Source organism: Akebia trifoliata, chromosome 15 (genome assembly GCF_017979445.1).
Source record: "Akebia trifoliata isolate Shusen 1 chromosome 15, ASM1797944v1, whole genome shotgun sequence".
Taxonomy (NCBI): Eukaryota; Viridiplantae; Streptophyta; class Magnoliopsida; order Ranunculales; family Lardizabalaceae; genus Akebia; species Akebia trifoliata.
Genome location: NC_141389.1, coordinates 3,816,466 through 3,844,238, shown reverse-complemented (window position 1 = coordinate 3,844,238; position 27,773 = coordinate 3,816,466). Strand labels below are relative to the sequence as shown.

Below are 27,773 nucleotides of genomic sequence, written 5' to 3'. Positions count from 1 at the left end.
ATTTAATTTGGGTTTGATAAATAATTTAAGAAATTGGAGTGTAATAATTAAAATTTGAGGTGCCAATAGTACCTCTCTAATAATTTAAGAAATTGGGATATGATTCAATTTTTTTTTTAATGAGTTTTATATACTTATTACAAAAGTTAAAGTAAAATATTATTTTTTTATGCAACTCTAACAACAAATCAATTTGCCGCAAAATTTTCCACGATGTGCTCAAACAATAGAATTGGATATATATGTTTCCAACAGCAAACATATATGTTTTTCAATATTTATGAAAATAGACAATCCTATCAGGCTTGGATATATAGTTAAAAGTTCTTAGCAGATCAATACCTATTTACTACGAATCCAACTCGAACCCAATCAACAAAACTAAGACATCTTAAAATTAACTCTTTACTAAGATAATTAGCACTTTGTGTGTGTGATGTGTGGACTCTTCCGTCCCCCCTAGTCGAACAGAAGTTCGGACACCCTCATCATAAAAATAAATAAAAAATAAAAAAGATAACTAGCTTTTTAATAGGCATATTTCAAAAACATGCATGGAGAGATGTTTTCCTTCCCTTCTATTATCATAGATACAAATAATTATACTACTACAATTTAATCTTTCTCTTAATTAACTAAGTTAATTGGATCACGAGGTTGCTTCCGTGGCAGCAACTTTCACAACTTAACAAAAAGGTCGGAAGATCAGGTGATGGTACTGAACTGAAATTGATTGGATACACAGGTTGTTTATTTGGAAAAAAGAGTCCAAAATTTTGCTCAATCCCCGTGCTCTTTTCATTTTCATTGAACATGGCAAACACATAAGTGTCTATAGGCCTTCCTGACCTCTTTGGTGTACCTCCGTTCACATGGTTGATCAAATTCTGGTTGTAAGTTCGCGCATTGTCAATTGATGCAGCAGCACCACCAGCGGAAGGCCATCCACTCTCCGATATAACAATTTCTAAAGTCGATCCCCCGGCCTTCTCTAAAGCAGAGTAGAGAGCATCGACAATAGCATCAAAGAGATTTCGATATTGTAATTGACCATCTTGATTGACTATGTTAGATCTAAATAAAGCATAATCAAGAGGAACACTTGAGGGATTACCAACGTGACTGAAGTATGGATACACATTGGCTAAAAGTGGTGCTCTGTTGGTTACTAAGAACGCTATGATTGGGTCGATAAATGATCGCACGTTGGCTCTGAAGGCACCTCGTGATGGTGGATAGGATTCCCCAATAAGACCTGTGTCAATCACAGTAGACACCTTGGTTTGGTTTTGTAGGACAGCTGATACAATTGCATTGTAAATGTTTCGCATTGCGGGCAAGATATTTGCAGCGTTCAGGTCACTAGGATTTACTTCATTTCCAACAGCAATGTATTTGAACCTTACATTAGGATAGTCCCTTATATTTCTCTGGACCCAGGCATTAGCGGCGGAAGCATCAGATGCTAGACGTTGAAGGTCTAGATTTGGCACTCCGAGTATGACTTCAATGTTGGATCCTCTAAGGGCTTGTAGAGTTCCTTGGTCTGGATTGTAAATTCTCATCTTTGCTATGTTCCTTGATCTATATAGTTCAACAACTTCTTGTTGTGATGGTAAATTGTTCCCTAGCATTCCGTAACAAACTCCGATGGATTGTACACCTTCATCAAATCGATGAAGAATTAGAAAACTGTGAATTCCCAATAAAAATGTATGAGAGTACACATATATATGATATATATATATATAATAATGACTGATAGAAAAAACTCATGACCCCAATCATTTAAACATACAAATCCATTGGTTGATACTTTTCCTTAGATAAGTATCTCCAAGATATGTGTTAGGAGGATAGGCATAAATCCCAACAATTAGATTTTGAGTGTTGATAATATGACTCATTTTTTGGCACACGCCCTTGACACTCTTGACGCGTTTGCTCACAGTCCAACAGACGTTTGACATGTGGTGTGAATGACATCAGTAATAGAGAGATCTTCTCTCTCTTGCCCTGCTGCGCACAGATTTATGTTTTTAAGATTTCAAATCTTAAAAAAAAAAATCATTGGGCTCACATTGATTATCACATTGACAATCCAACATCACAGCTTTTTAAATTTCATGAAAATATTCATATTAAATATATATATATATATATATATATATATATATATATATATATATATATATATATATATATAGGGAACAGTTCAACAGCCCCATTATGGTGTCACACATGGTGCCACACATTTTTCAAAACATGGATTACAAGCTTTGGAATGAGTTGATTTTTTGTGAGTATGATCTCTATGACGAGGAGATCATCCTCACCAAAAATCAGCCTATTTCAAAACTTTTAACCTCATCAAAAGTGATTTATAAAAATTGGACGGCCAACGATTCTTCAACTTGTAAACTTGGGTTAGAAGTTTCAAAATGAGCTCATTTTTTGTGAGGATGATTTTTTCACCGTAGAGATCATCCTCACAAAAAAATCAGCCTATTCCAAAACTTGTAACCCCATCAAAAGTAATTTACAAAAAATGTGAGGCACCATAAGGGGCTGCTGAACCGCTCCCATATATATATATGGAAATGTTTAGCACCCAACCATTTCCCCAATCATTTTTGTCTTACATGGGTTAGAAGTTTTGGAATGGGCTGATTTTTGGTGAGGAGGACCAAAAATGATTGGGCCAATTGTTGGGTAAATGGTTGGGTGCCAAACGGAACTCATATATATAGGGGGCAGTTCAAGAGCCATATGTAAAAACATATGAAAAAAACAATGGTTTTTCAAAATATGGGTTAAAGGTTTTGGATTGATCTGATTTTTTGCAAGAATGGTCACTATGACTAGAAGATCATCCTCACAAAAAATCAGCTCAATCAGAAACCTCTAAATCCATCAAAAGTGATTTACAAATTATTGACAAAAATTGGTAAAAAATCGACGGTCCACATTCTAAATCACTTTTAATGGGGTAAGAAGTTTTAGATTGGACTGGTTTTTTTTTTTCGGATGATCTTCCCATCATAGAGATCAATCTCACAAAAAATCAGCTCATTTTGAAACTTCTAACCCTAGTTTACAAGTTGAAGAATCGTGGACCATTAAATTTTTGTAAATCACTTTTGATGGGGTTAGAAGTTTTGGAATAGGCTGATTTTTGGTGAGGATGATCTCCTCATCATAGAGATCATCCTCACAAAAATCAACTCATTCCAAAGCTTCTAACCCATGTTTTGAAAAATGTTTGGCAAACTTTAGGACTATTGAACCGCCCCCATATATATATATATATATATATATATATAGAGGAGACAGTTCAAGGGTCATATGTAAAAATATATGAAAAAACAATGGTTTTTCAAAATATGGGTTAGAGGTTTTGGATTGAACTGATTTTTTTTTGCAAAGATGGCCACTATGATGAGAAGATCATCTTCACAAAAAATCAGCTCAATCAGAAACTTCTAAATCACTTTTAATGGGGTTAGAAGTTTCAGATTAGGCTGATTTTTTTTTCGGATGATCTTCCCATCATAGAGATCAACCTCACAAAAAATCAGCTCAATTCGAAATTTCCCATCATGATTATCACATTGACAGTCCAACATCACAATCTTTTAAATTTCATGAAAATATTCATATTCAAAAAAAAATATTGTTTTTTGAGCTTAATCCAAGGTGTTGACAATGGATGGCCACTGACCACCCAAATTTAAAAATAAAATTTAACGGTAAAAAATAACAATTTTTTTAATTGTTTTTTAATTCATATAATTTTATCCAATACAACCCCATTGCTTGGATCATGTTTTTAAATGTCACAAAGCGATCAAATCAGAAAGTTAAAACTTTCTTTCACTATGAGCAGGAGAGAGATAGGGACATGCGCAAAAAAAAAAAAAATGCGTCATATTATCAAAATTCTTAGATTTTGTGTTTATACGGTTGGGGTCATGTACTAGAGTAATCAGCTATCGCCAATTTTCCCTCCCCACACGATACACTTAGCTGTCTTGTGTGATAGGAGAGAGGTCACCCCATGTACTGGGGTAACCAAGTAACCGGCTATAGCTCCCCCACACGATCTACCAAAAGAAGAAAGAAAAAAAAGACGAAGAGAGAAAGAGAGAGAGAGAGAGAGACTGACTTGTAAATTCTAAGCTAGCCATTAGCAATCCAAGAAGCAACTGAATAGAAGCCATTGAGAAGAAGTTACAATTACTTATATATCTCATCATCACCACTACCCCTTGAAATTACTTTGTTCGAGAGAGGCGATCGTAATTGACGTGAGTCAGTGGATTCTTCCAATCTATACAAGGGGGCATAGAAAGCTCTCAAACGAATCTAGTGGGTTGGGATTCTTCATTCGTCTTCAAATTTCATCCCCTTTGAAAAGTCTTTGGTCATGAATTCCTTTATTTTATGAGTACTGACTTAGACTTGGGAACCGTTGACGTGGTTTCCTGGGGTTTTCGAGTCTGTCACGATTCTTATTTTATTTATGTTTAATTAGACTTTAGATAATATATACACTACTTCTTTGGAGCATTGAGGATGATGCACTCCTTTGTATACAATACATTTGGTCCATGTGTCTCACCTCATCAAACATATTCAATGGTGATCGAGGCCATATCATGGATGGACCCACTTTTTATTGTTTAAATCTTTCAATGGGATGTCACACTCTTTTAGGTTCATTAGAATTACATGATCCTATTACACCCAATATAGTTGAAAATTTTATGCCACAAATAATCATAACAAACAATATCCAAAAGCAAATCAGATCTAAAGAAAGAACACGACACAAAAAATTTGTCGGTAGGTAGTGATGAGATTTTTTTACTATTTTTGTGAAAACTAAGGTTACAATCTCTCACGATTACACTTCTTCTAAGAAAAATATAAATCTCTCTCATTCCAATAATAAGACTTTGCTATTAGGGTTGCAACTTGGGCAGACCGATACTAAGTGAAAAGAAAGGGGTAAATTCGACATGACTCTTTAATTAACACTAAGTGAAAAGGGGTTAATTTTGATGGATCTTAGTGTCAAATTTACCCCTTTTTCATGTAATGAAAACATGAAGCCGATGGGTTCAACCTGACCTCGGGTCAGGTCTCGGCATAGCTCACTAGAGTTCGAGCCAAAAAATTTAAAAATATTGACATAACCAAAAAGGGTTGTTCGAGGGTAGACATCAGGTTGCCCAAATTGCCCGAATCCTAAGTTAATATGATTATAATTTCACATTTCTGACTTTAGTTAATTATCATCATCTTTTTATTAACATTTGCTTGCATGGAAAATCCTAACATAAGGGTACATTTGCTTGCATGGAAAATCAGGCGGAAATTGCAATTCTATGGAAAATTGTTATTTTCAAGTATTTGGTGTGTCAAAAATTAGAAAATTGTGGGGAAATTGATTTGCCATCACATGTAATATTAAAATTTTATAATAATGAATTATTTTAAATTATTAAAAATTATATTTTATTTGTAAAATAAATATTTAAATTGGGTGGTTACAAAATAATAATAATAATAATAATAACAAGATCATAGTTTTATTTGTAAAATAAATATTTAAATTGCTAAAGATTAATTATTTTTATAAAAAAAAAATATATTTAAAATTAGCTTTGTCGATCATTTTTTAATTTCTGATTAAATAATTAATTTTAAATTATTTCAATATTTGTTTTGTAAATAAAGATAGAGAGCTACACTTGGCACCCCAACTTTTATTGATTACACCCCATAAAAATCATAAATAAAAGGGGTGGAGCCAATAGAAACTCTCTCATTTTTTTTGCTAGATTGTTATCTTTTTTTTTTTCTTTTTTTTTTTTTTTAGAATTTTATATGAACTTAATCATAATTGCAAACAACTACTAAAATTGTTTGAACAAGTGTTATAATGTTGAGATTATAATTTGTGCCAAACCTTTGTAATTTTTGTAGAGTGTGTTTTAATATTTAATTTGGGTTTGATAAATAATTTATGAAAATTAGGTGTAATAATTAAAATTTGAGATGCCAATAGTACCTCTCTAATAATTTAAGAAATTGGGTTATAATTCAATATTTTCACAAAAAAATTATTTTTATATACTTATTACTAAAGTTAAAGTAAAATATTATTTTTTTATGCAACTCTAACAATAAAAACAATTTTTCGCAAAATTTTCTAAGATGTGCTCAAACAATAGAAAATGGTTTATATCAGTAGAAAATTTTTCACGAAATCATTGAAAGCTCAACTCATTTGTTGCAATGTGGTAGGTCTTTCATACTAAATAGCATTGATTGTTTAGACCGTACAAATGTTACACTGGTAAGTTGAATTCATTTTAGCTTAATATTCTCCATATGTGTAGATAGCTGATAACGTTATTTTGTTATATTTTTTTATTTGTTTTTCAACACATGGTAACAGTACAATGACTAAGAATTCAATATTTTCTTTTCATATATTTTATCCTTTACGTTGGATTGTACATCTTTTTTTTTTTTTTTTTTTTTCTTTCCTTTTAGGCATTACTTGGTGCAAATCTCTGGTATATTTGGTAATACTCATGAATTGTTCATGTTTTTGTGGTTCATTTTTGGATCATTATTTAATTGGGTTTTACTTGCTGATGCCACATCTTGAGAACAAGTAAAAGTTGGGGTGCCAATATAAGCTCTCTCTTATTAATTGTTTTCTTAGATTTCTATTTTTTGGGTTTAAGATTTTGTATGAACCTAATCACAATTGTAAACAAAGGATTTTGTATTAGTCAGTTGATCTCTAACTTGTACAATTTTACGAATTTTTTAAAAGAAAAACAAACCAAGAATTTTGTGACTATGGCGTCATTTGGTTGGGATATGCCCAGAGTTATGGCATCCCTATTGTCCTAAGCCCACCAAAGGATTAAGAAAATATTGAATCAAACGTATATGTTTTTCAATATTTATGAAAATAGACAATCCTATCAAGCTTGGATATATTATTAAAAGTTCTTAGCAGATCGCTACCTATTTAATTCAACAAAACTAAGACATCTTAATATTAACTCTTTATTAAGATAATTAGCACTTTGTGCGAGTGATGTGCGGGCTTTTCCGACCCCCTTATTCAGACATAAATTCGGACACCCTCATCATCCAAAAAAACAAAAAAACAAAAAAATAAAAACGATAACTAGCCTTTAATAGGCATATTTCCAATACATGCATGGAGAAATGTTTTCCTTCCCTTCTACTATCATAGATACAAATAATTGTACTACAATACATTAATCTTTCTCTTAATTAACTTAAATTGATTGGATCACGAGGTTGCTTCCGTGGCAACAACTTTCACAACTTAACGAAAAGGTTAGAAGATCAGGTGATGGTACCAAACTGAAATTGATTGGATACACAGGTTGTCTATTTGGAAAAAAGAGTCCAAAATTTTGCTCAACCCCTGCACTCTTGAGATTCTCATTGAACATGGCAAACACATAAGTCTCTATAGGCCTCCCCGACCTCTTCGGTGTACCTCCTTTCACATGGTTGATCAAATTTTGGTTGTAGGTTCGCGCATTTTCAATTGTAGTAGCAGCACCATCAGCAGAAGGCCATCCACTCTCTGATACAACAATTTCTAAAGCCGATCCCCCGGCCTTCTCTAAAGCAGAGTAGAGAGCGTCGACAATAGCATCAAAGAGGTTTCGATATTGAAATTGACCATCTTGATTAACTATGTTAGATCTGAATAAAGCATAATCAAGAGGGACACTTGAGGGATTATTACCAATGTAACTTAAGTAAGCATGCACATTGGCTAAAAGTGGTGCTCGGGTTTTTACTAGGAACTCTATGATTGGGTCAATAAATGAACGCATGTCGGATCTAAAGGCACCTCGCGATGGTGGATGGGATTCACCAAGAAGACCCGTGTCAATCGTGGTTGACACCTTGATTTGGTTTTGTAGGCCAGCTGATGCAATTGCATTGTAAATGTTTTGCATTGCGGGCAAAACATTGGCAGTGTTCGGGTCATTAGGATTTACTTTATTACCAACTGCAATGTACTTGAACCTTACACTAGAAGTGTAGTTCCTTATATTTCTCTCAACCCAGTTATTAGCGGCGGAAGCATCAGATGCTAGACGTTGAAGGTCTTCGTTTGGCACACCGAGCATGAGTTCAATGTTAGATCCTTTTAGGACTTGTAGAGTCGCTTGGTTAGGATCGTAAATCCTCATACTACCTATGTTCATTGATCTATATAAATCAACAACTTGTTGTGGTGGTGGCAAATTGTTCCCCAGTGTTCCGTAACAAACTCCAATGGATTGTATACCTACATCGATCAATTCAACGAAGAATTAGACAACTTTGACTTCCCTATACAAATGCGAGAGTATAAGCATAGTTTGGTGGGTGTGTGTTTATATATATAATAATGACTTATAGAAAAAACTCATTACCCCAATCATTTAAACACACAATCCATTGGTTGATACTTTTCCTTAGATAAGTATCTCCAAGATATGTGTTAGGACGATACGCATAAATCGCAACAATTAGATTTTGAGTGTTGATAATATGACGCATTTTTTGGCACATGCCCTTGACGCCCCTGACGTGTTTGCTCACAGGCCAATAGATGATTGACATGTGGTGCGAATGACATCAACAATAGAGAGATCTTCTCTCTCTTGCCCCGCTGCCCACAGATTTATGTTTTAAGATTTCAAATCTTAAAAAGGGTCCGTTGGACCCACATTGATTATGGTCCAATATCATAACCTTTAAAAAAAAAAATTTTAAATTCATATAAATTTATCCTCTACAACCCCATTGCATCAGATCATGTTTTTGAATGTCACAAGGTGATCAGATCAGAAAGTTAAAACTTTCTTTCACTATGGGCAGGAGAGAGAAAGGGGCATGCGCCAAAAAACCCATCATATTATCAGAATTCTTAGATTTTGTGTTTATACGGTTGGGGTCATGTATTGTTCGATGAGTCACTAGAACCTGAACTGTATATATGTATATGGGTCGTGAAGAGTTCATCTATTCTTGTGATTTCACCAGGTCAATGGCTACGAAATATTCATGGAAAACTATAAATATTTGTCCCACCATTTAGACCCATCAAGTTTAATCCTGAGTAGCAATTTAAACTATTGGATTTGAACATATATTTCATCAATTCTGCTTTCGAATTATGCCAAAGGGAGGATTCCAATTCCATGATTAACAAAGAAAGCTACTATTGCCTCACCCACTTTTACAAACGCCACACCAACTATGTGGAATTCTTTGGGGATTTACATGGGAATTTGTGTGTGTTATTAGTAAAAGTTAGTGTGGCAATAGCAACTCTCTTTTAAAAAATGCCTAAAATCGATATCATATGACCAGAATTATCAATCAAAATTTATGTGACTAACCATAATCTAATACTTAGTAGTGCTTCCTCTGTGATTTATACTTCTAGGCATGTCGTGGGGTAGACCTTATTTTAGAGGTAACCCAATGTACTGGTTATAGTCGATTTTCCCTCTCCACACAATAAACTTGTAGATATCCCATGTGGTGGGAAATTAAGTTTGTCTTAAAGATTACCCCATGTACTAGAGTAACCAATTACGGCCAGTTTGCCCTCCCCACACGGTACACTTAGATGTCTCGTGTGATAGGGGAGAGGTCACCCCATGTACTAGGGGAACCACGTAACCGGCTATAACTCCCCCACATGGTCTACCAAAGAAAGAAAGAAAAAGAGAGAGAGAAAGAGAGAGACTGACTTGTAAATTCTAAGCTAGCCAATAGCAGTCCAAGAAACAGCAGAATAGCAGCCATTGAGAAGAAGCTACAATTACTTATATATCTCATCACCACCACCACCCCTTGAACCTACTTTGTCGAGAGAGGCGTGAGGCGTGAGGAGTTCGTAATCGACGTGAGTTGGTTTATTCACCCAATCTATACAAGAGAGCATAGAAAGCTCTCGAACGAATCTGGTGGGTTGGTATTCTTCATTGGTCTTCAAATTTCATCCCCTCTAAGGAGAGAGAGATTGAGAGGTCCAAAATTAACACTTTCCCAGTCAATCACCCCATAGAAACTAAGACTTTCATCATCATAATTTTCACATGAACATACCTTAATCTGACTTAGCCGCCTGTCAACTCAATCGACTTACTTAACGTGACAGACTTGGGAACCGTTGATATGCTGTCACAACTCTTATTTTATTTATGTTTAAATAGACTTTAGATAATATATTCAGTACTTCTTTGAAGCATTGAGTATGATGCACTCTTCTGTATACAATACATTTGATCCATGTAACTCATCAGTCAGATTCAATGGTGAGTCATGAGGCCATATAATGGAAGGACCCACTTTTTATTATTTAAATCTTTCAATGGGATGTCACACTCTTTTGGGTTCATTAGGATTACATGATCCTATTACACCAAAAATAGTTGAAAATTTTATGCCACAAATAATCATATCAAACAATATAAAAAAAAGGCAAATCAAATCTAAAGAAAGAACACCACACAAAAATTTTGTCAGTGGGCATTGATGACATATTTTCACTATTTCTATGAAAATTAAGGTTGCAATCTCTCGATTACACTTCTTTTAAGAAAAATATAAATCTCTCTCATGCCAATCATAAGACTTTACCATTAGGGTTGCAACTTGGACAGACTAATAGTAAGTGAAAAGAAAGGGGTAAATTTGACACGACTCTTTAATTAACACTAAGTGAAAAAATGGCTAATTTTGATGAACCTTGGTGTTAAATTTACCCATTTTTCAAGTAATGAAGACCTGAAGCCGATGGGTTCAACAAGACCTCGGTTCATGTCTCGGCATAGCTCGTTAGAGTTCGGGCCCGAATTTGGGCAAAAAAAAAATAAAAAAAAATAAAAAATATTGACCGAACCAAACTAGGTTGGGTTCGAGTGTAGACATCAGGTTGCCCAAATTGCCCGAATCCTTACTTAATATGATTATAATTTCACATTTCTGACTTTAGTTAATTATCATCATCTTTTTATTAACATTTGTTGGCATGGAAAATTAGGCGGAAATTGCAATTCCATAGAAAATTGTTACTTTCAAGTGTTTGGTATGTCAAAAATCAGAAAATTGCGGGGAAAATGATTTGCCAACACACGCGATTTTCCTTCATTAGCGGCAAATCATTTTCTTACGCCTCCCCTTAGGAAAATGATTTGCCATCACATGTAACATTAAAATTTTATAATAATGAATTATTTTAAATTATTAAAAATTATGTTTTATTTGTAAAGTAAATATTTAAATTGGGTGGTTACAAATTTTTTTTTAATAATAATAAGACCATAGTTTTATTTGTAAAATAAATATTTAAATTGATAAAAATTAATTATTTTTATAAAAAAAATTTAAAATTAGCTTTGTCGATCATTTTTTAATTTCTGATTAAATAATTAATTTTAAATTATTTCAATATTTGTTTTGTAAATAAAAATAGAGAGCTACTCTTGGCACCCCAACTTTTATTGATTACACCTCATAAAAAATCATAAATAAAAGTGGTGGAGCCAATAGAAACTCTCTCAATTTTTTGCTAGATTGTTATCCTTATTTTTTTTAGAATTTTATATGAACTTAATCATAATTATAAACAACTACTAAAATTGTTTGAACGAGTGTTATAATGTTGAGATTATAATTTGTGCCAAACCTTTGTAATTTTTGAAGAGTATGTTTTAATATTTAATTTGGGTTTGATAAATAATTTAAGAAATTGGAGTGTAATAATTAAATTTGAGGTGCCAATAGTACCTCTCTAATAATTTAAGAAATTGGGATATGATTCAAAAAAAAATTTTAAATGATTTTTATATACTTATTACAAAAGTTAAAGTAAAATATTATTTTTTTATGCAACTCTAACAACAAATCAATTTTCCGCAAAAATTTCCACGATGTGCTCAAACAATAGAAAATGATTTGTATTAGTAGAAAATTTTCCACAAAATCTTTGAAAACTCAACTCATTTGTTGCAATGTGATAGGTATTTCATACTAAATTGCATTGATTGTTTAGACCGTACAAATGTTGCACTGCTAAGTTAAATTCATTTTATATATATATATATATATATTTTCATCACGTAGCAACAATAAAATGACTAAGAATTCAATATTTTCTTTTCATATATTTTATCCTTTATGTTGGATTGTACATCTTTTTTCTTTTCTTTCTTCTTAGGCCTTGTTTGGTACAAATCTCTCGTATTTTTGGTAATACTCATGGATTGCTCACGTTTTTGTGGTTCATTTTTGGATTATTATTTAATTGGGTTTTACTTACTGATGCCACTTCTTGTGAACAAGTAAAAGTTGGGGTGCCAATATAAGCTCTGTCTATTATTTGTTTTTGCTAGATTTCTATTTTTTGGATTTAAGATTTTGTATGAGCCTAATCACAATTGTAAATAATGGATTTTGTATGTTAGTTGATTTCTTATTTGTAAAATTTTACGAATTTTTGGAAAAACTTATGCCGAGAGTACTGGCATCCCTATAGTCCTAAGCCCACCAAAGGATTAAGAAATTATTGAATCAAACATATATGTTTTTCAATATTTATGAAAATAGACAATCCTATCAGGCTTGGATATATAATTAAAAGTTCTTAGCAGATCAATACTTATTTACTACAAATCCAACTCGAACCCAATCAACAAAACTAAGACATCTTAAAATTAACTCTTTATTAAGATAATTAGCACTTTGTGTGTGTGATGTGCGGACTCTTCCGTACCCCCTAGTTGAACAGAAGTTCGGACACCTTCATCATAAAAATAAATAAAAAATAAAAAAGATAACTAACTTTTTAATAGGCATATTTCTAATACATGCATGGAGAAATGTTTTCCTTCCCTTCTATTATCATAGATTAAAATAATTATACTACTACACATTAATCTTTCTCTCAATTAACTAAGTTAATTGGATCACGAGGTTGCTTCCGTGGCAACTACTTTCACAACTTAACAAAAAGGTCGGAAGATCAGGTGATGGTACTGAACTGAAATTGATTTCCCTATATATATGGGTCAGGTTCAAAGGACAACCATTTCTACACACATATAGACAACGTGTTTTGTCTTATATGGGCAAAAATGTTTGGAATGGACTGATTTTTTGTGAGGATGATCTCTGTGATGAGGAGATCATCCTTGCCAAAAATCAGCTCATTATGAAACTTCTAGACCGTCCAATTTTTGTTGAAAAATTATAGACCGTCCAATTTTTGTAAATCAATTTTGATGGGGTTACAAGTTTTGGAATGGGATGATTTTTTGCCAGGATGATCCCCTCATCACAGAGATCATCCTCACAAAAAATCAGTCCATTCCAAACATTTTTGCCCATATAAGACAAAACACGTTGTCTATATGTGTGTAGAAATGGTTGTCCTTTGAACCTGACCCTATATTTATATGGGTCACGTTATTACGACCCCCTTTGCGACCCCCTTTGCGACACACCTTTTTGTCTTATATGGGCAAAAATGTTTGGAATGGGCTGATTTTTTGTGAGGATGATCTCTATGGTGAGGGGATCATCCTGGCAAAAAATCATCCCATTCCAAAACTTCTAACCCCATCAAAATTGATTTACAAAAATTGGACGGTCTATAATTTTTCAACAAAAATCGGACGGTTTAGAAGTTTTGGAATGGGATGATTTTTTGCCAGGATGATCCCCTCACCATAGAGATCATCCTCACAAAAAATCAGCCCATTCCAAACATTTTTGCCCATATAAGATAAAAAGGTGTGTCGCAAAGGGGGTCGTAATAACGCGACCCTACATATATATATATATTCCTGCAACACACATTGCAACACACATATAGACAACGTGTTTGTCTTATATGGGCAAAAATGTTTGGAATGGGCTGATTTTTTGTGAGGATGATCTCTGTGATGAGGGGATCATCCTGGCAAAAAATCATCCCATTCCAAAACTTGTAACCCCATCAAAATTGATTTACAAAAATTGGACGATCTATAATTTTTCAATAAAAATTGGACGGTCTAGAAGTTTCATAATGAGCTGATTTTTGGCAAGGATGATATCCTCACCACAGAGATCATCCTCACAAAAAATCAGCCCATTCCAAACATTTTTGCCCATATAAGACAAAACACGTTATCTATATGTGTGTTGAAATGGTTGTCGTTTGAACCTGACCCATATATATATATATATATATATGGGGGCCGGTTCAAGGGCCATATGAGAAAACATATGAAAAAACTTTCGTTTTTCAAAATAAGGGTTAGAGGTTTTGGATTGAGCTGATTTTTTGCAAGAATGGTCACTATGATGAAAAGATCATCCTCACAAAAAATCAGCTCAATCAGAAACTTCTAAATCCATCAAAAGTGATTTACAAATTAGTGATAAAAATTGATAAAAAATCGATGGTCCACATTCTAAATCACTTTTAATGGGGTTAGAAGTTTCAGATTGGGCTGATTTTTTTTTTTGAATGATCTTCCCATCATAGAGATCATCCTCACAAAAAATCAGCTCAATCCAAAATTTCTAACTCATATTTTAAAATTTTATAAAAAACAAAAGTTTTTACATATGTTTTCTCATATGGCCCTTGAACCTGACCTATATATATATATATATATATATGGGTCCCGTTCATAAACAAACTTTTTGACAAACATTTTGGCAAAACATTTTTCAAAACATGGGTTAGAGGTTTTGGAATGGGCTGATTTTTGGTGAGGATGATCTCTACGGTGAGGCGATCATCATCACCAAAAATCAGCCCATTCCAAAACTTCTAACCCCATCAAAAATGGTTTACAAAAAATGGACAGTTCACGATTTTTCAACTTGTAAACTGGGGCTAGAAGTTTTGGAATGGGCTGATTTTTAGTGATGATGATCTCCTCAGTGTAGAGATCATCCTCACCAAAAATCAGCCCATTCCAAAACCTCTAACCCATGTTTTGAAAAATGTTTTGCCAAAATGTTTGTTGCAAAACATTTCCCATATATATATATATATATATATATATATATATATATATATATATATATATATATATATATGTTTTGTCATATATATTGTTTTTCGAGTTTGATCCAAGGTGTTGACAATGGATGGCAACCGAGCACCCAAATTTAAAAATAAAATTCAACGATAAACATTAACTATATTTTATAATAATAAAAAAATTAATTCATATAATTTTATCTTATACAACCCCATTGCATCGGATCATGTTTTTGAATGTCACAAGGTGATCAGATCTGAAAGTTTTCTTTTTTTTCACTATTGTCTCATGAGTCACTAGAACCTTGGTGAAGACTTTATCTACTCTTGAGACTTCACCAAGTCAATGGCTATGAAATATTCATGGAAAACTATAAATATTTGTCTCACCATTCGGACCCATCAAGTTTAACCTGATTAGCAATTTTAAACTATTGGATTTGAGCATATATTTCATCAACGGCTTTAGAATTATGCCAAAGGGAGGATTCCAAATCCATGATTAACAAAGATAATTACTATTACCACACCAACTTTTACTAATGCCACACTAACTGTGTGCAATTTTTTTGTGATTTACATAAGAATTAGTGTCATTAGTAAAAGTTGGTGTGGTAATAGCAACTCTCTTAAAAAAATTACTAAAATCGATATCATATGACCAGAATTATCTATCAAAATTTACATGACTAACCATAATCTAATAGTTAGTAATACTCTCTGTAACTTACACTTCTAGGCGTTTCGTGGGGTAGACCTTAATTTATAGGCTACCCCATGTACTAGAGTAACCAAGTAACTGGTTATAGCAAGTTTTCCCTCCCCACACGATACACTTGTAGATGTCCCGTATGATGGGAAAGCTCGTTTTAAAAGATTGCCCCCATGTACAAGAGTAATCAGCTATATAGTTAGTTTTCCCTTCCCACATGGTACAGACGTCACGTGTGATAGGAGAGAGGTCACCCCATGTACTAGGGTAACCAAGTAACCAGTTATAGCTCCCCCACACGGCCTATCAAAGAGAGAGAGAGAGAGACTGACTTGTAATTTCTAAGCTAGCCACTAGCAGTCCAAGAAGCAGCAGAATAGCAACCATTGAGAAGTAGCTACAATAGCTTATATATCTCATCATCACCATTACCCCTTGAACCTACCTTGTCGGGAGAGGCATTTGTATTCGACGTATCAGTAGATTCATCCAATCTATACAAGGGGGCATACAAAGCTCTCGATCGAATCTGGTGGGTTGGAATTCTTCATTGGTCTTCAAATTTTATCATCTAGAAAGAGAGAGAGAGAGAGAGAGAGATTGAGAGGTCCAAAATTAACGATTTCCCCGTCAATCACTCCATAGAAACTAAGACTTTCATCATCATAATTTCCATATTTCAAGTCTTGGGTGGTCCCTCTCTCTCTTTTGAAACGTCTTAAGGTCATGAAGTCCTTTATTTTATGAGTACTACTTAGCCACGTGGCACTCAATCGACTTACCTGATGTGACAGGTTTGGAAACCATTCATGTGCTCTCGTCGGGACGTCCCCATGAATAAGTGCAGATTTGTATCCCCAGGAGACCACATCTACGATTTTCGAGTCTGTCATGTCACGTAAGTCGATTAAGTATGCCACATATGCCTAAGTCAGATTATCACGATTCTTATTTTATTTATGTTTAATTAGACTTTAGATATAACATATTCAGTACTTCTTCGGATCGTTGAGGATGATGCACTCCTATGTATACAATACATTTGGTCCATGTGACTCATCAATCATATTCAATGGTTATTGAGGCCATATATGATTAGAGATATCTAAAAGTCGGAATCAATTATTTGGTGGGGCTAAAAGTGATCAACGCCCAATATTCACTCTAGCCAAGTTCCAACAACATGAAGGACTTGGATCCGATTTGTGTTGAATCAAGAGTCAAGATTTGAAGTCAATGGGTCAAATAAGTGGATGCAAGGGGAGGGGGGGTTGGAATTAAACCACTAGACCACCTTCGTTTAGGAAAAATGATGTAAATTTGTACAAATGCTGTTATTTTTGTTTCTTCCCAAAATCTGTCCCTTCGTTTGTTCTTGAGATTTGAAGGTTAAAGAAGATGGCATTTTGATGTTAAAGGATAAAAATGTTACCATATTTGACGATAAATTGATAAATAATCAATCAATTTATTGATTCAACAATTTAATCAGTTGAATTCTTCTATGTAGACTTTTATGAATTTTTGGGAATTTTTTTGAGAATATTGTGACTAGTGTGATCTGATTAGGATCACACCATAGTGAAAATAGTCCAAAGCTAATTACCCAAGGATTAAGAACTTATTGAATCAAACACAATTTTTTTTTTTAAACATTTATGAAAATTGACAATCCTAAGGAGTCTTAATATATTAAAATTTCTTAGCAGATCGATACCAATTAAATAGGAATCCAACTCAAAATCCAATCGACAAAACTAAGACACCATGACATTATCAAGTATTTCATTACGTGTTTGGATAAATGTTTTCCATCCCCTATACTGCCATAGATAAGACAGTTCTTATTCATATACTAATACATATTAATCTTTCTCTTAATTAACTGAAATTGATCGGGTATACAGGTTGTCTATTTGGAAAAAAGAGTCCAAAATTTTGCTCAATCCCCGCGCTCTTTCCATTCTCATTGAACATGGCAAATACATAAGTGTCTATAGGCCTTCCCGACCTCTTCGGAGTACCTCCTTTCACATGGTCGATCAAATTCTGGTTGTAGGTTCGCGCATTGTCGACTGATGCAGCATCACCACCGGCTGAAGGCCATCCACTCTCTGATATAACAATTTCTAAAGCCGATCCCCCGGCCTTCTCTAGAGCAGAGTAGAGAGCATCGACAATAGCATCGAAGAGATTTCGATATTGAAATTGACCATCTTGATTAACTATGTTAGATCTGAATAAAGCATAATCAAGAGGGACACTTGAGGGATTACCGACGTGACTGAAGTAAGGGTACACATTGGCTAAAAGTGGCGCTTGGTTGGTTGTTAGGAACCCTATGATTGAGTCGATAAATGATCGCACATCGGCTCTGAAGGCACCTGCCGATGGTGGATAGGATTCCCCAAGAAGACCTGTGTCAATCGCGGTAGACACCTTGATTTGGTTTTGTAGGCCAGCTGATACAATTGCATTGTAAATGTTTCGCATTGCGGGCAAGATATTTGCAGCGTTCGGGTCGCTAGGATTTACTTCATTACCAACAGCAATGTATTTGAACCTTACATTAGAATGGTCCCTTATATTACTCTGGACCCAGGCATTAGCGGCGGAAGCATCAGATGCTAGACGTTGAAGGTCTGGATTTGGCACACCGAGTATGACTTCAATGTTGGATCCTCCAAGGGCTTGTAGAGTTCCTTGGTCTGGATCGTAAATTCTCATCTTCGCTATGTTCCTTGATTTATATAGTTCAACAACTTCTTGTTGTGATGGTAAATTGTTCCCTAGCCTTCCGTAACAAACTCCAATGGATTGTACACCTTCATCAAATCAACGAAGAATTAGAAAACTTTGAATTCCCAATAAAAATGTATGAGAGTACACATATATATGGGCTAGGTTCCCGGGACTCATGAATAATGACTTAGGTAAAAAAACACATGACCCCAAACATTTAAACATAAAATACAACCGTAGTTACTTGTCCTTGGGATAAGTATCTCTGAGATATGTATTATTAGGATACACATAAATCCCAACCATTGGATTTCATGTTTACATGGTCGGGATCATGTATTTTCACAAGAGTCATATATTCTTCACGAGTCACAGAAACTTGACCCATATATAGGTATATGGGTCGCGAAGACTTGTTCTATAATCCCACCTTCACTATGTCAATGGCAATAAATACATATTTATGAGATTTAATCCTGAATTAGCAATTTTTAGCTGTTGGATTTGAACATTTCTTTTGTCAACGGCTTTAGAAATGCGCCCAAAGTGGATTCCAAACCCATAATGAAAAAAATGTTAAATCTTTTGGACAGAAAATATCAATTTCCAAAATTTATAAATATAAAAAAAAAAAGTAGAGTATGATTGTTGGGTCATACTCCCGCTCTGACTAATGACTTCTAGGAGCATCATGTGGTAGGAAAACTTGTTTTAGAGGTTACCCCGAGTATTGGGGGGTACCAGCAATAACTGGTTTTCCCTCCACCATATGGTGCGCCCAGAAGGGTTAGTGAAGCTTTAACCGGTGTCTTGTTCCTATAGAATAGGAATGGTCTCTACTAGGCATGTTATGGCTGGAGTTCAAAACACATTGGGCTCTTATCCAAGCCTTTTTCTATAGTGCAAGTAACAAAATGTATTTAATCTCCAACCAAAACATGCCACGTAGACATCGTATGTTGCTATAGGAACGTTTTGATTAGACTTTAAAATACATTGGGCTCCTATCCAAGCCATTTTCTATATTGCATACAATACAATGTATTTAATCTTCAACCAAAACGTGCCACATAGACATTGTATGTTGCTATAGGAACGGAATGCCGTTCTGGACAGCAACTCCACCAAATAGTGACATAAACATATATTAGAGAGAGAGAGAGAGAGAGAGAGAGACTTGTAAATTCTAAGCTTGCCATTAGCAGCCCTAGAAGAAGCATAGCAGCCACGGAAGGGTTGTTAGTATTATAAAATGTAGCCATTGAGAAGAAGCTATAATTATCTATATATCTCATCACCACTACCTCTTGAACCCTTTATATAGGGAGAGAAATGGATCCAATATTAAAGAGAGAAGAGGTCCCACCACACTTACCAGTCAAGCACTCCATAGAAACTACAACCTTCATCACCTTTCTATGCATCCATAAATGGTCAAGTCTTTCATACCCATCCCTTTTTTTTCTCCATTTGAAAAGTATGGGTCATGAATTCTTTCTTGTATTTATGTTTGGTTACAATTTTCAATACTTCGATGGAGCATTGAGAATAATACTACCTTTGCACGCCATACATGTGGTCCATTCAATTCATCAATCAAGTTCAATCCGTGGTGAGCCAGGTTGTATCATGAATAGCCCAATATTGATGGTTCAAATCCCCCAATGGCATCACCTAAAAATCCAAAAATAGAGTGTGTAGATATCTAGCCATCGTACTTGATCATTTAGGCCACCTTAATTTGTTTCGTTCACTACAGTCAAGAATCTACCTAACAAGTGTATGGAGATGAAGAACAATTCAAGTCAATGGAAGTGGAGAACCAACTATAGTACAAGATTAATATTAATAGTTGTCAAAGTGGGACCCGTGTTATTAAATGCATTCCTTCTAGGTAGATCAAATCATTGAATAGACTTAATAATCCTAAAAAAAAAAAAAAAAAACAAATAAACGAAGGGAAATTACTTAAAAGACCATAGCGGTGGGACTTTTTTTCTAAATAATACTTAAGTTTGGACGGTCTCTTGATAGTCTATTTAATATATATATATATATTTCTGATCAGTCCATGGATCTCATCTCTCACACTTCTCACAATTAAATGTCCGAACCATTCGAATTTTCATTTTCATATAAAATTTTAGATTTCTCTCAATGGAGTTTAAAAGATTCCATTTCGTCGGAAAGAATTTAAGATGCAAGAAGAAATCATTTTCAAGGGTTTGTTAATATATTTTGAAAATGTATGTAAAAAATTAGGGTTTTGCACTTTTTTTTCCTTAATTTTTGAATAAAAATCAATCAAGAATAGTTCTTTTGAGTTGAAATACATTTCAGTCGAAAAAATTAAAAAATTGAAAATGAGTGTGTTTTACCAATGTCAAGTTCGACAATAAATAATGGTTAATTCGACAATAAAAAATGTGAACTCGACATTAAATAAAAAAGCGTCTAACTCAACAATAAATAAAAAGTGGTCATGAACTCGACAATAACTAAAAAGTGATGAGTTCATAAGTAATGAGGGACCATTAAGAAATAAAAAATTTATTAAATGTCTTGTCAAACTAATGGTCAAAAATTTAAAGATTATTTAGACTTAAATCCCTCTGCAAGAGTCTTTTTAAGTAATTTTCCCAACAAATTATCTCTGCCTAACCCACAAACGGATTCAAGCAAGACTGACCAACCAAAAATATCTGAATTCTAATCCACGAACCAAGCAACATAGCTAAAGGAGGACCAAATATTACTAAAATGGATCAGTTCTATTGGGTATTTGGATATCGAGTTGGTAGATGAAATGTCCACCAAAAGGTGGCTAGATACTTAATTGAAAAGTCTTTAAAACGTGGGTCCAAACCCGAGAATATTGATGGCGTCCCTACTAATAAAAGACAAAAGTCAAATCGAGGTTTAACGGTAGATATAGAAATTACGTTATGTGACCCACAACTTATATTAAAAACAAAAGAGTCGTGCTCTCGTGACCTCAACCTGGAATATCATTTCGCAATTTTTTTTTTTTTTATATGAAGTGTACGGGAACCATAGATGATATGATTCCCATACACTCTCACGTCAAGAAGTGCGATATGAGATTCCAACCTGAAGTCACTTCAGTATTATTCTAAATTTAAAAAAGGGACAATCAACTCAAAAACCTATTTTTTGAAAATATGTAATAAAAAGTTCCTTCTGAAAAAATATGAACTCTTTAGTTCTCATTTTATTAAATATTAGTCTAAAAGGGAATTTTGAAATGAAAATACCGTAATTACCCTTTCAACGAATTTTGAGATTTAAATAAATGTGTTTATTTGAGAATATTTGAAATAATCCCATATTTTAAAATTAATGACATATCCCTAACTAAGGTCATCCCTCATAGAACAATGAAAAAAAATCATTATTTTCTCTACTTAAAATTAGTGTTTTTTAACTCACATAAATGATGATGATGGAGATGAGTATGATTATCATTAACATTTAATTAATTTGATCTATGTATGTTAGATTTACTAAAAAAATATAAATAATTTTAAGTAATTAAAATATTATTTTAAAAGTCGACTTAAATGTTCTTCAACTTGATTCAACTAAAAAAATAACAAGTCTACTTAAATGAATCAAATAAAATAAAATTGAATTTATACATAGATTTTAATAAATAAAAATATATTTGTTTATTTTTCACAAAAATATAGATAGTCACATAAACTGGTCAATTGTTTTTATTTGATTCGGTATATTTTTATATTAAATCACTTTGTAAAATTGTTAAATCAGTATTTTAGTTATTTTTCTTTAAAAAATCTTCAAAAGACCCTTAATAGGTGAATGTTTTATTAAGTGGGACTTAAATGGTTCGTATTCTTTTCTAAGGGACTACTCAGTATATATTCTCAATAAAGAGTCCCTCACAGTCATTGTCCCAAAAATGAAAAAAAAAAAAAAAAAAAAAAAAGGTTTTTGAGAAAATTTATCCTCATCCTCAAAAAATAAATTGAGAATTTAGTTGACTTAAGATTTAAGAAAGAGTCATGATAATCTAACGCTCCTCTAACATAAGCTCCCGTCACAGAATCATAGATCATTTTCCTCCGGATACATAACAAACAGATTTATGAGTATGCATATCCCGAGGCAAATGATCTATACTTCAACGATAAGGACGTAGGGGGTCATATGTTAGAGGAGGGCATCAAAAATCATTATTCATTCCCCCCCCCCCCCCATTACAAAAGTGTAGATCATTTGCCTCAACATACGTAGAACCATAAATTGTTTCTTATGTATCCCGAGCCAAAATATCTACGGTTCTGTGACGGGGTGTATGTCACAAGGGGGGAATCAGATTATCATGACTCTTAAGAAATAACACAACATCTAGACCTTGTAAATATAAAATTTCTCGAGATATGTATTATTGCAGGAGGTTTAAAACTCCAACCATTAAATGTTGTATATACATGATCAAGATTGAGTTTATTTCTTGAGTCCATCGAATCCAACTCTTCTATTTATTATTCCTTATCTTGATCTCTTCTTCATTATTACAATGGGAGAAGATTAAATAAGTGTTCGTGGACATAAAAATTTGAAAGATTAAAAGGCCTTGATATTTAAATTTAAATTTTTGTTAAAACGAATAAAATTACTATACCACGACCATTAATGACCAAACTAGCAAATTTTTTTAAAATTATTAAACTAAATAATGTTTTCTCCAAAATTACCTTAATTAATATTTTTAAATTACAAAAACACAAATGCTAATAATAATAAGAAGAAGAATAATCCAGATCAAGTAATGTAGGAGTTTGAAACACATCGAACTCCCAACAAGCCATTTTCTACATAGCATACAGTCCAATGTGTTTAATCTCCAACCAAAACGTGCACATAGACACTGTATATATTATAAGAATTGGAAACTTCTCTAGTTCGTGACTCTAATGACAACAATCGAGTCTGAATCGTGCACATCTAAGGAGAATGGTGACCACATCTCAAAACATGTCACATTTATATCTCAATTAAAGCTCTAAAATGTTATTCTTTTATTTAAAACAAACATTAATCTGTTTATCTGATTTAATACAATAAATTTGCAGTAAGATACAAGTATAATCCAAAATTAAGATTATTCCATCAACTTCACAATGCCACATAGATATATATCCAACTCAGATAATCACTTGAAATTTGGGTACAAGTTGGATATGTATATACTTAAAAAAAATTCAATAAATAATTGAATATGGATATCCTTGAAAATAGTGGGTGACAAATACGATACAGAAATCCAAATATAAAGATGGATATGGATATATGCTTCATCAGACCCACACCCGACCCATTGCAAGCCCCAAACAAGGTCAGAGGAGCTGTCATCCAATTAAAAACTCAAGGGTATCTCAAATATTTACCAAATGTAAAGGGGTCTTTAAATCATCAAACCTAAGTCCGCCCTTGGATGGATGGTCTAAAATGTATATTTATTCTATTACTATTAAAACTAGAAAGTGATATGTGCAGAGGCACATATATCTTAAGGGCCAATTTGTAATTTAAAATATTGATTGTGGGGTATATTTTTCATATGGCATTAGAAGTTGACATGTGGCACATTGGGATTAGGAAAGATTAAAAGGTTCTAAGGTTTTGTATCTGAGTCCAATGAAGCAAGCACTCTCAGACAAGACGGATCACATCCCTAAAAGGGGTGAACCTTGGATGGTCGGAAAAATAGAACTGGACACATGACATATAGGGTTGATCAATCAAATCCCTAAAAATCAATGATATAATAGAGACAAATCCGAAAGATCTTTATTTTCGGAGGAATAGCCCCAAAATAGAAATGAAAAAAAAATAATGGAATCTAGACTACATACATTCCTAATAAAAACAAACCTACTAAAACAGTTTAAGATAGACTTGGAAAGAGGATCAAAAGTGATCCTAGGGTTCAAACCCTATAAATACATAGGTAATGATAAAATTCTTTAACACAACCTAGTAAAGCTTAAAATCTTATTATGTTAGTAAGGCTTAACCCATTTCAAGCTCTTCAATCTTTATATTAAATTAAGTTTACTTTATTTAACCTCATCTTCAACTCATTATTTCGTATCTCGTCTTAATTCATTGTAAAAAAAAAAATCCTAATATTTTTTGACAAAAAATCCCATCATTTTTTTTTTTTTTTTTAATTCTATCTTGTTTAATATATCAATTTAAGGTTGCAGAATGGGTAAAAATACCCAAAAGGCATAAATGACTACTTTTGGGAAGAGACATAAAAAAGATTTTCATTTCAGGTTGAAGTTTAGCATATTAAGATCATTTTGAATTAGTAAATTAGAAAAGACCAAAGTCAAGGGGCATTTAAGATTTTGGTGAATATTTGGTATACACGCGGAGTTTCAAAATTTGATAAGATTGGCCCTTAACATAGTCTTTTCTCAAAGACTAATGATAAATGTTGTAAATGCTTTTTTCTTCAACCTCTTAATCAAATGCGCTTGAATTTTCTCTCCTAAATCAATTATTTTCAAGCACTTCATCATAACTAATTAATTATCATCCCCCCCTCCAAGAAAGAAAATCATGGTTTCGCCCCTACACACCAAAAGGTACATGCTCTTCCCTTTAAAATTCCTATACTATTTTTCTTAAATCTGACTTGAACGTCAGAGAGGTGTTGTTATAGGAACACCTAAAAGCATTGGAGACAAAAATCGCTAGGTGTTGTCACAAATCTCGAGGTAGTCAAAATTTGTACATCTACATTAATTAAAAGGATTTTTAAGATTACATAGAAAAATGATATTTTTGTGAGTTTGAAAACTAACCAACCCAATTATTGGATCTTGAATTGCAATTTTCTTGGTTTTGGACCAATATGACCCTGATTGTATTAAGTTGAAAAGTAATGATCGGGGCATTTGAGGGTTCAAAATTTTGGTGTCCAACAACTTCAATTTCATCTTCTCTCATTCTAATAAAAAGGGTGAGAAAGGCTGATATGGTTAACAAAAATCCACATTAGTTAATTTTTTGAATTACAAAAAATTCTTACGTTACATTAAATGTACACTACATCATAGAAAACTGAAATTATTGAAAATTCTTGGATGATCATTACCTGAATTATTTTGTTTTTAATATATAGCGACAGTATATATCATTGCTATTGATTTGAGGTTTGTTGTTCTATATTTTATCTATTTAAATTCCTAACATCATCTGCGAAATTTGCCAAAATAGTATGGTCTTATTGGCAATTTTGTATGAGCAATCAAACAAAAACAATTATTTTTTATTGAAACTGATTTTGTTGAGATACTGTGATCATATGAAGCATTTGTATTATTATTGCTTGGTGGGGTTAGTGGTTAACAAATATCATATTAGTATATGAAGGGGTTTGAACCTCAGACCTTGCAAACAACCTCTACAAGGTCTTACTACTTAGCTAAGTGGTCATTCTTGATCATAGAAAGCATTATGCATGTATTTTAACTACTTAAAATGTGACAATGTGATATTGGTTGAAAGGTGACGCCATCATGAAGTAGATATGCTACTGATAGATAAAAGTTGGATGCAATGGCCTAGACATACGATTGAGTATAAAGCTGGGGTTTTTAAGTTTTTGAATTTTACATTTGCTCGTTCAAACTGTAAAAACAAAATCCATTATCCATGCATCAGATGTCTTAATATTTTTATGAAAGATCAAGATAATATGCCTGGTGATTTATTATGGGAAGGGATACATAAGAACTATACCTATTGGATCAAACATAGAGAAGTATCTGAAGTTGAATATAGTCATGATCATGAGTTTGATAAGGGTGATGATATGCGAGGAATGTTACAAGATGCTTTTCGAATGCCAAGTTGTACTCCTAGAGAGGTTGACAAATTGAATGAATATGGTCTTGAAGAGTAGATTTTATGAAATGTTGAAGGATGCCGAGAATGAGTTATAACTGGATTGTACTAAATTCTCGAAATTATCTTTCATTGTGAAGTTACTATACTTGGAAGTGTCATAATGTGAAGGACTTGACTTAGAATTGTGTTTGGTAAAGAGACAAGAGTCAAAGTCAATGGGACAAATAAGTGGGTAGGTTAGGGGAGAAATGGAGAATTAATCCATTAGACTCCATCACTAATAGTTAATAGTCATATATGTGGGACCAAACCTTATTAAAATGGGTGGGTCTATTAGATACCCAATAGATGGTTTGTGTGCCCAAAGGTGACCCACATTGCAACCTAGATCGGATTTGGCATTTATTTGGCAGGGTTACTGTAGACACCCGAATTTGAGCGGGCCCTCGACGCAAAATACCCCGGAAACCGAAAAATTGGGATGGGCCGCAAAGCCCAAACCTACAAAAAATCCAATACGTTTCAATTAATAAATGTCCGAGGCCACTCACGTGGCCCATGGACCCAAACACCTCATCCCCAAATTCAACCCGACCACTCTCATTAAACCCAAACCCATTATCATCACTACTCATCCCCCTATCCAATTACCCACACCCAAACCCAACCTAAGCTAAGCCCATCCTATTCTACAACCAAACCCAACCTAAGCTAAGCCCATCACACAAAGCCCAAACTACCTTATTTTATAAACCCAACCCAACCAACAATCTAAAACCTTACCCAATCCATTACTAAAGCCCAAAGCCCAATCCACTACCCAAACCCAATCTAACCCATCATCATCACATCAAACCAATCACCAATTCAATACCAAAACCCAACCCAACCTATCAATCTCATCAAACCAATCACCAACTCAATACAAAAAAATGACACATGTCATCACACCCTTCCACCTCCCTCATCTAATCAACCAACTCCATCACTTCCCTCCAAAAATCAACTCAACCCATAACCCTACCCTAACCTAACCTATTACCCATTCTCTCATCATCAACCACCAACATCACAACCCATACCCTACATACCCTAACCTATTCCCCATTCTCTAACACTATCAACCACCCACATCACAACCCATATCTATCCATCACTCTCCCTTAAAACACTCCCATAAAATCACCTCAACCCATACCTCCCATACTCTTCTCTCTAATCATACAACCACCATCACCAATCAACTAATCTCTTCATCCCTACATTTGCCACATGTCATCATCCCTTCAATCCTCT

The 27,773-nt window shown here is 33.7% G+C and overlaps 3 protein-coding genes across 5 annotated transcripts; all 3 read right to left on the bottom strand.

The window, feature by feature from the left end:
* Nucleotides 1-525: 525 nt before the first annotated feature.
* LOC147383978 (glucan endo-1,3-beta-glucosidase-like) lies at nucleotides 526-16,511 on the bottom strand. Of its 3 annotated transcripts, none has more exons than XM_086426528.1 (2): nucleotides 16,157-16,511; nucleotides 526-1,663 (listed from the first exon to the last, which is right to left on the bottom strand). In XM_086426528.1, the coding sequence occupies exons 1-2, from the start codon at nucleotides 16,251-16,253 to the stop codon at nucleotides 636-638; spliced, it is 1,125 nt and encodes a 374-aa protein (XP_086282654.1). In that variant the 5' UTR covers nucleotides 16,254-16,511; the 3' UTR covers nucleotides 526-635. The 3 variants fall into 3 exon arrangements, with proteins under 3 accessions (XP_086282654.1, XP_086282656.1, XP_086282655.1); XM_086426530.1 differs by lacking the exon at nucleotides 16,157-16,511 and adding an exon at nucleotides 4,166-4,408 and having other exon boundaries at nucleotides 526-1,692; XM_086426529.1 differs by lacking the exon at nucleotides 16,157-16,511 and adding an exon at nucleotides 4,166-4,407.
* Nucleotides 7,124-10,409, bottom strand: LOC147383979 (glucan endo-1,3-beta-glucosidase-like). The gene is made up of 2 exons (XM_086426932.1): nucleotides 9,822-10,409; nucleotides 7,124-8,365 (listed from the first exon to the last, which is right to left on the bottom strand). Exons 1-2 carry the CDS (start codon nucleotides 9,907-9,909, stop codon nucleotides 7,332-7,334), a joined length of 1,122 nt encoding a protein of 373 aa, XP_086283058.1. The 5' UTR covers nucleotides 9,910-10,409; the 3' UTR covers nucleotides 7,124-7,331.
* Nucleotides 16,512-17,514: 1,003 nt separating the features above from the next.
* Nucleotides 17,515-19,891, bottom strand: LOC147383977 (glucan endo-1,3-beta-glucosidase-like). The gene is made up of 2 exons (XM_086426570.1): nucleotides 19,744-19,891; nucleotides 17,515-18,649 (listed from the first exon to the last, which is right to left on the bottom strand). The coding sequence occupies exons 1-2, from the start codon at nucleotides 19,859-19,861 to the stop codon at nucleotides 17,706-17,708; spliced, it is 1,062 nt and encodes a 353-aa protein (XP_086282696.1). The 5' UTR covers nucleotides 19,862-19,891; the 3' UTR covers nucleotides 17,515-17,705.
* Between the last annotated feature and the right edge of the window lie 7,882 nt (nucleotides 19,892-27,773).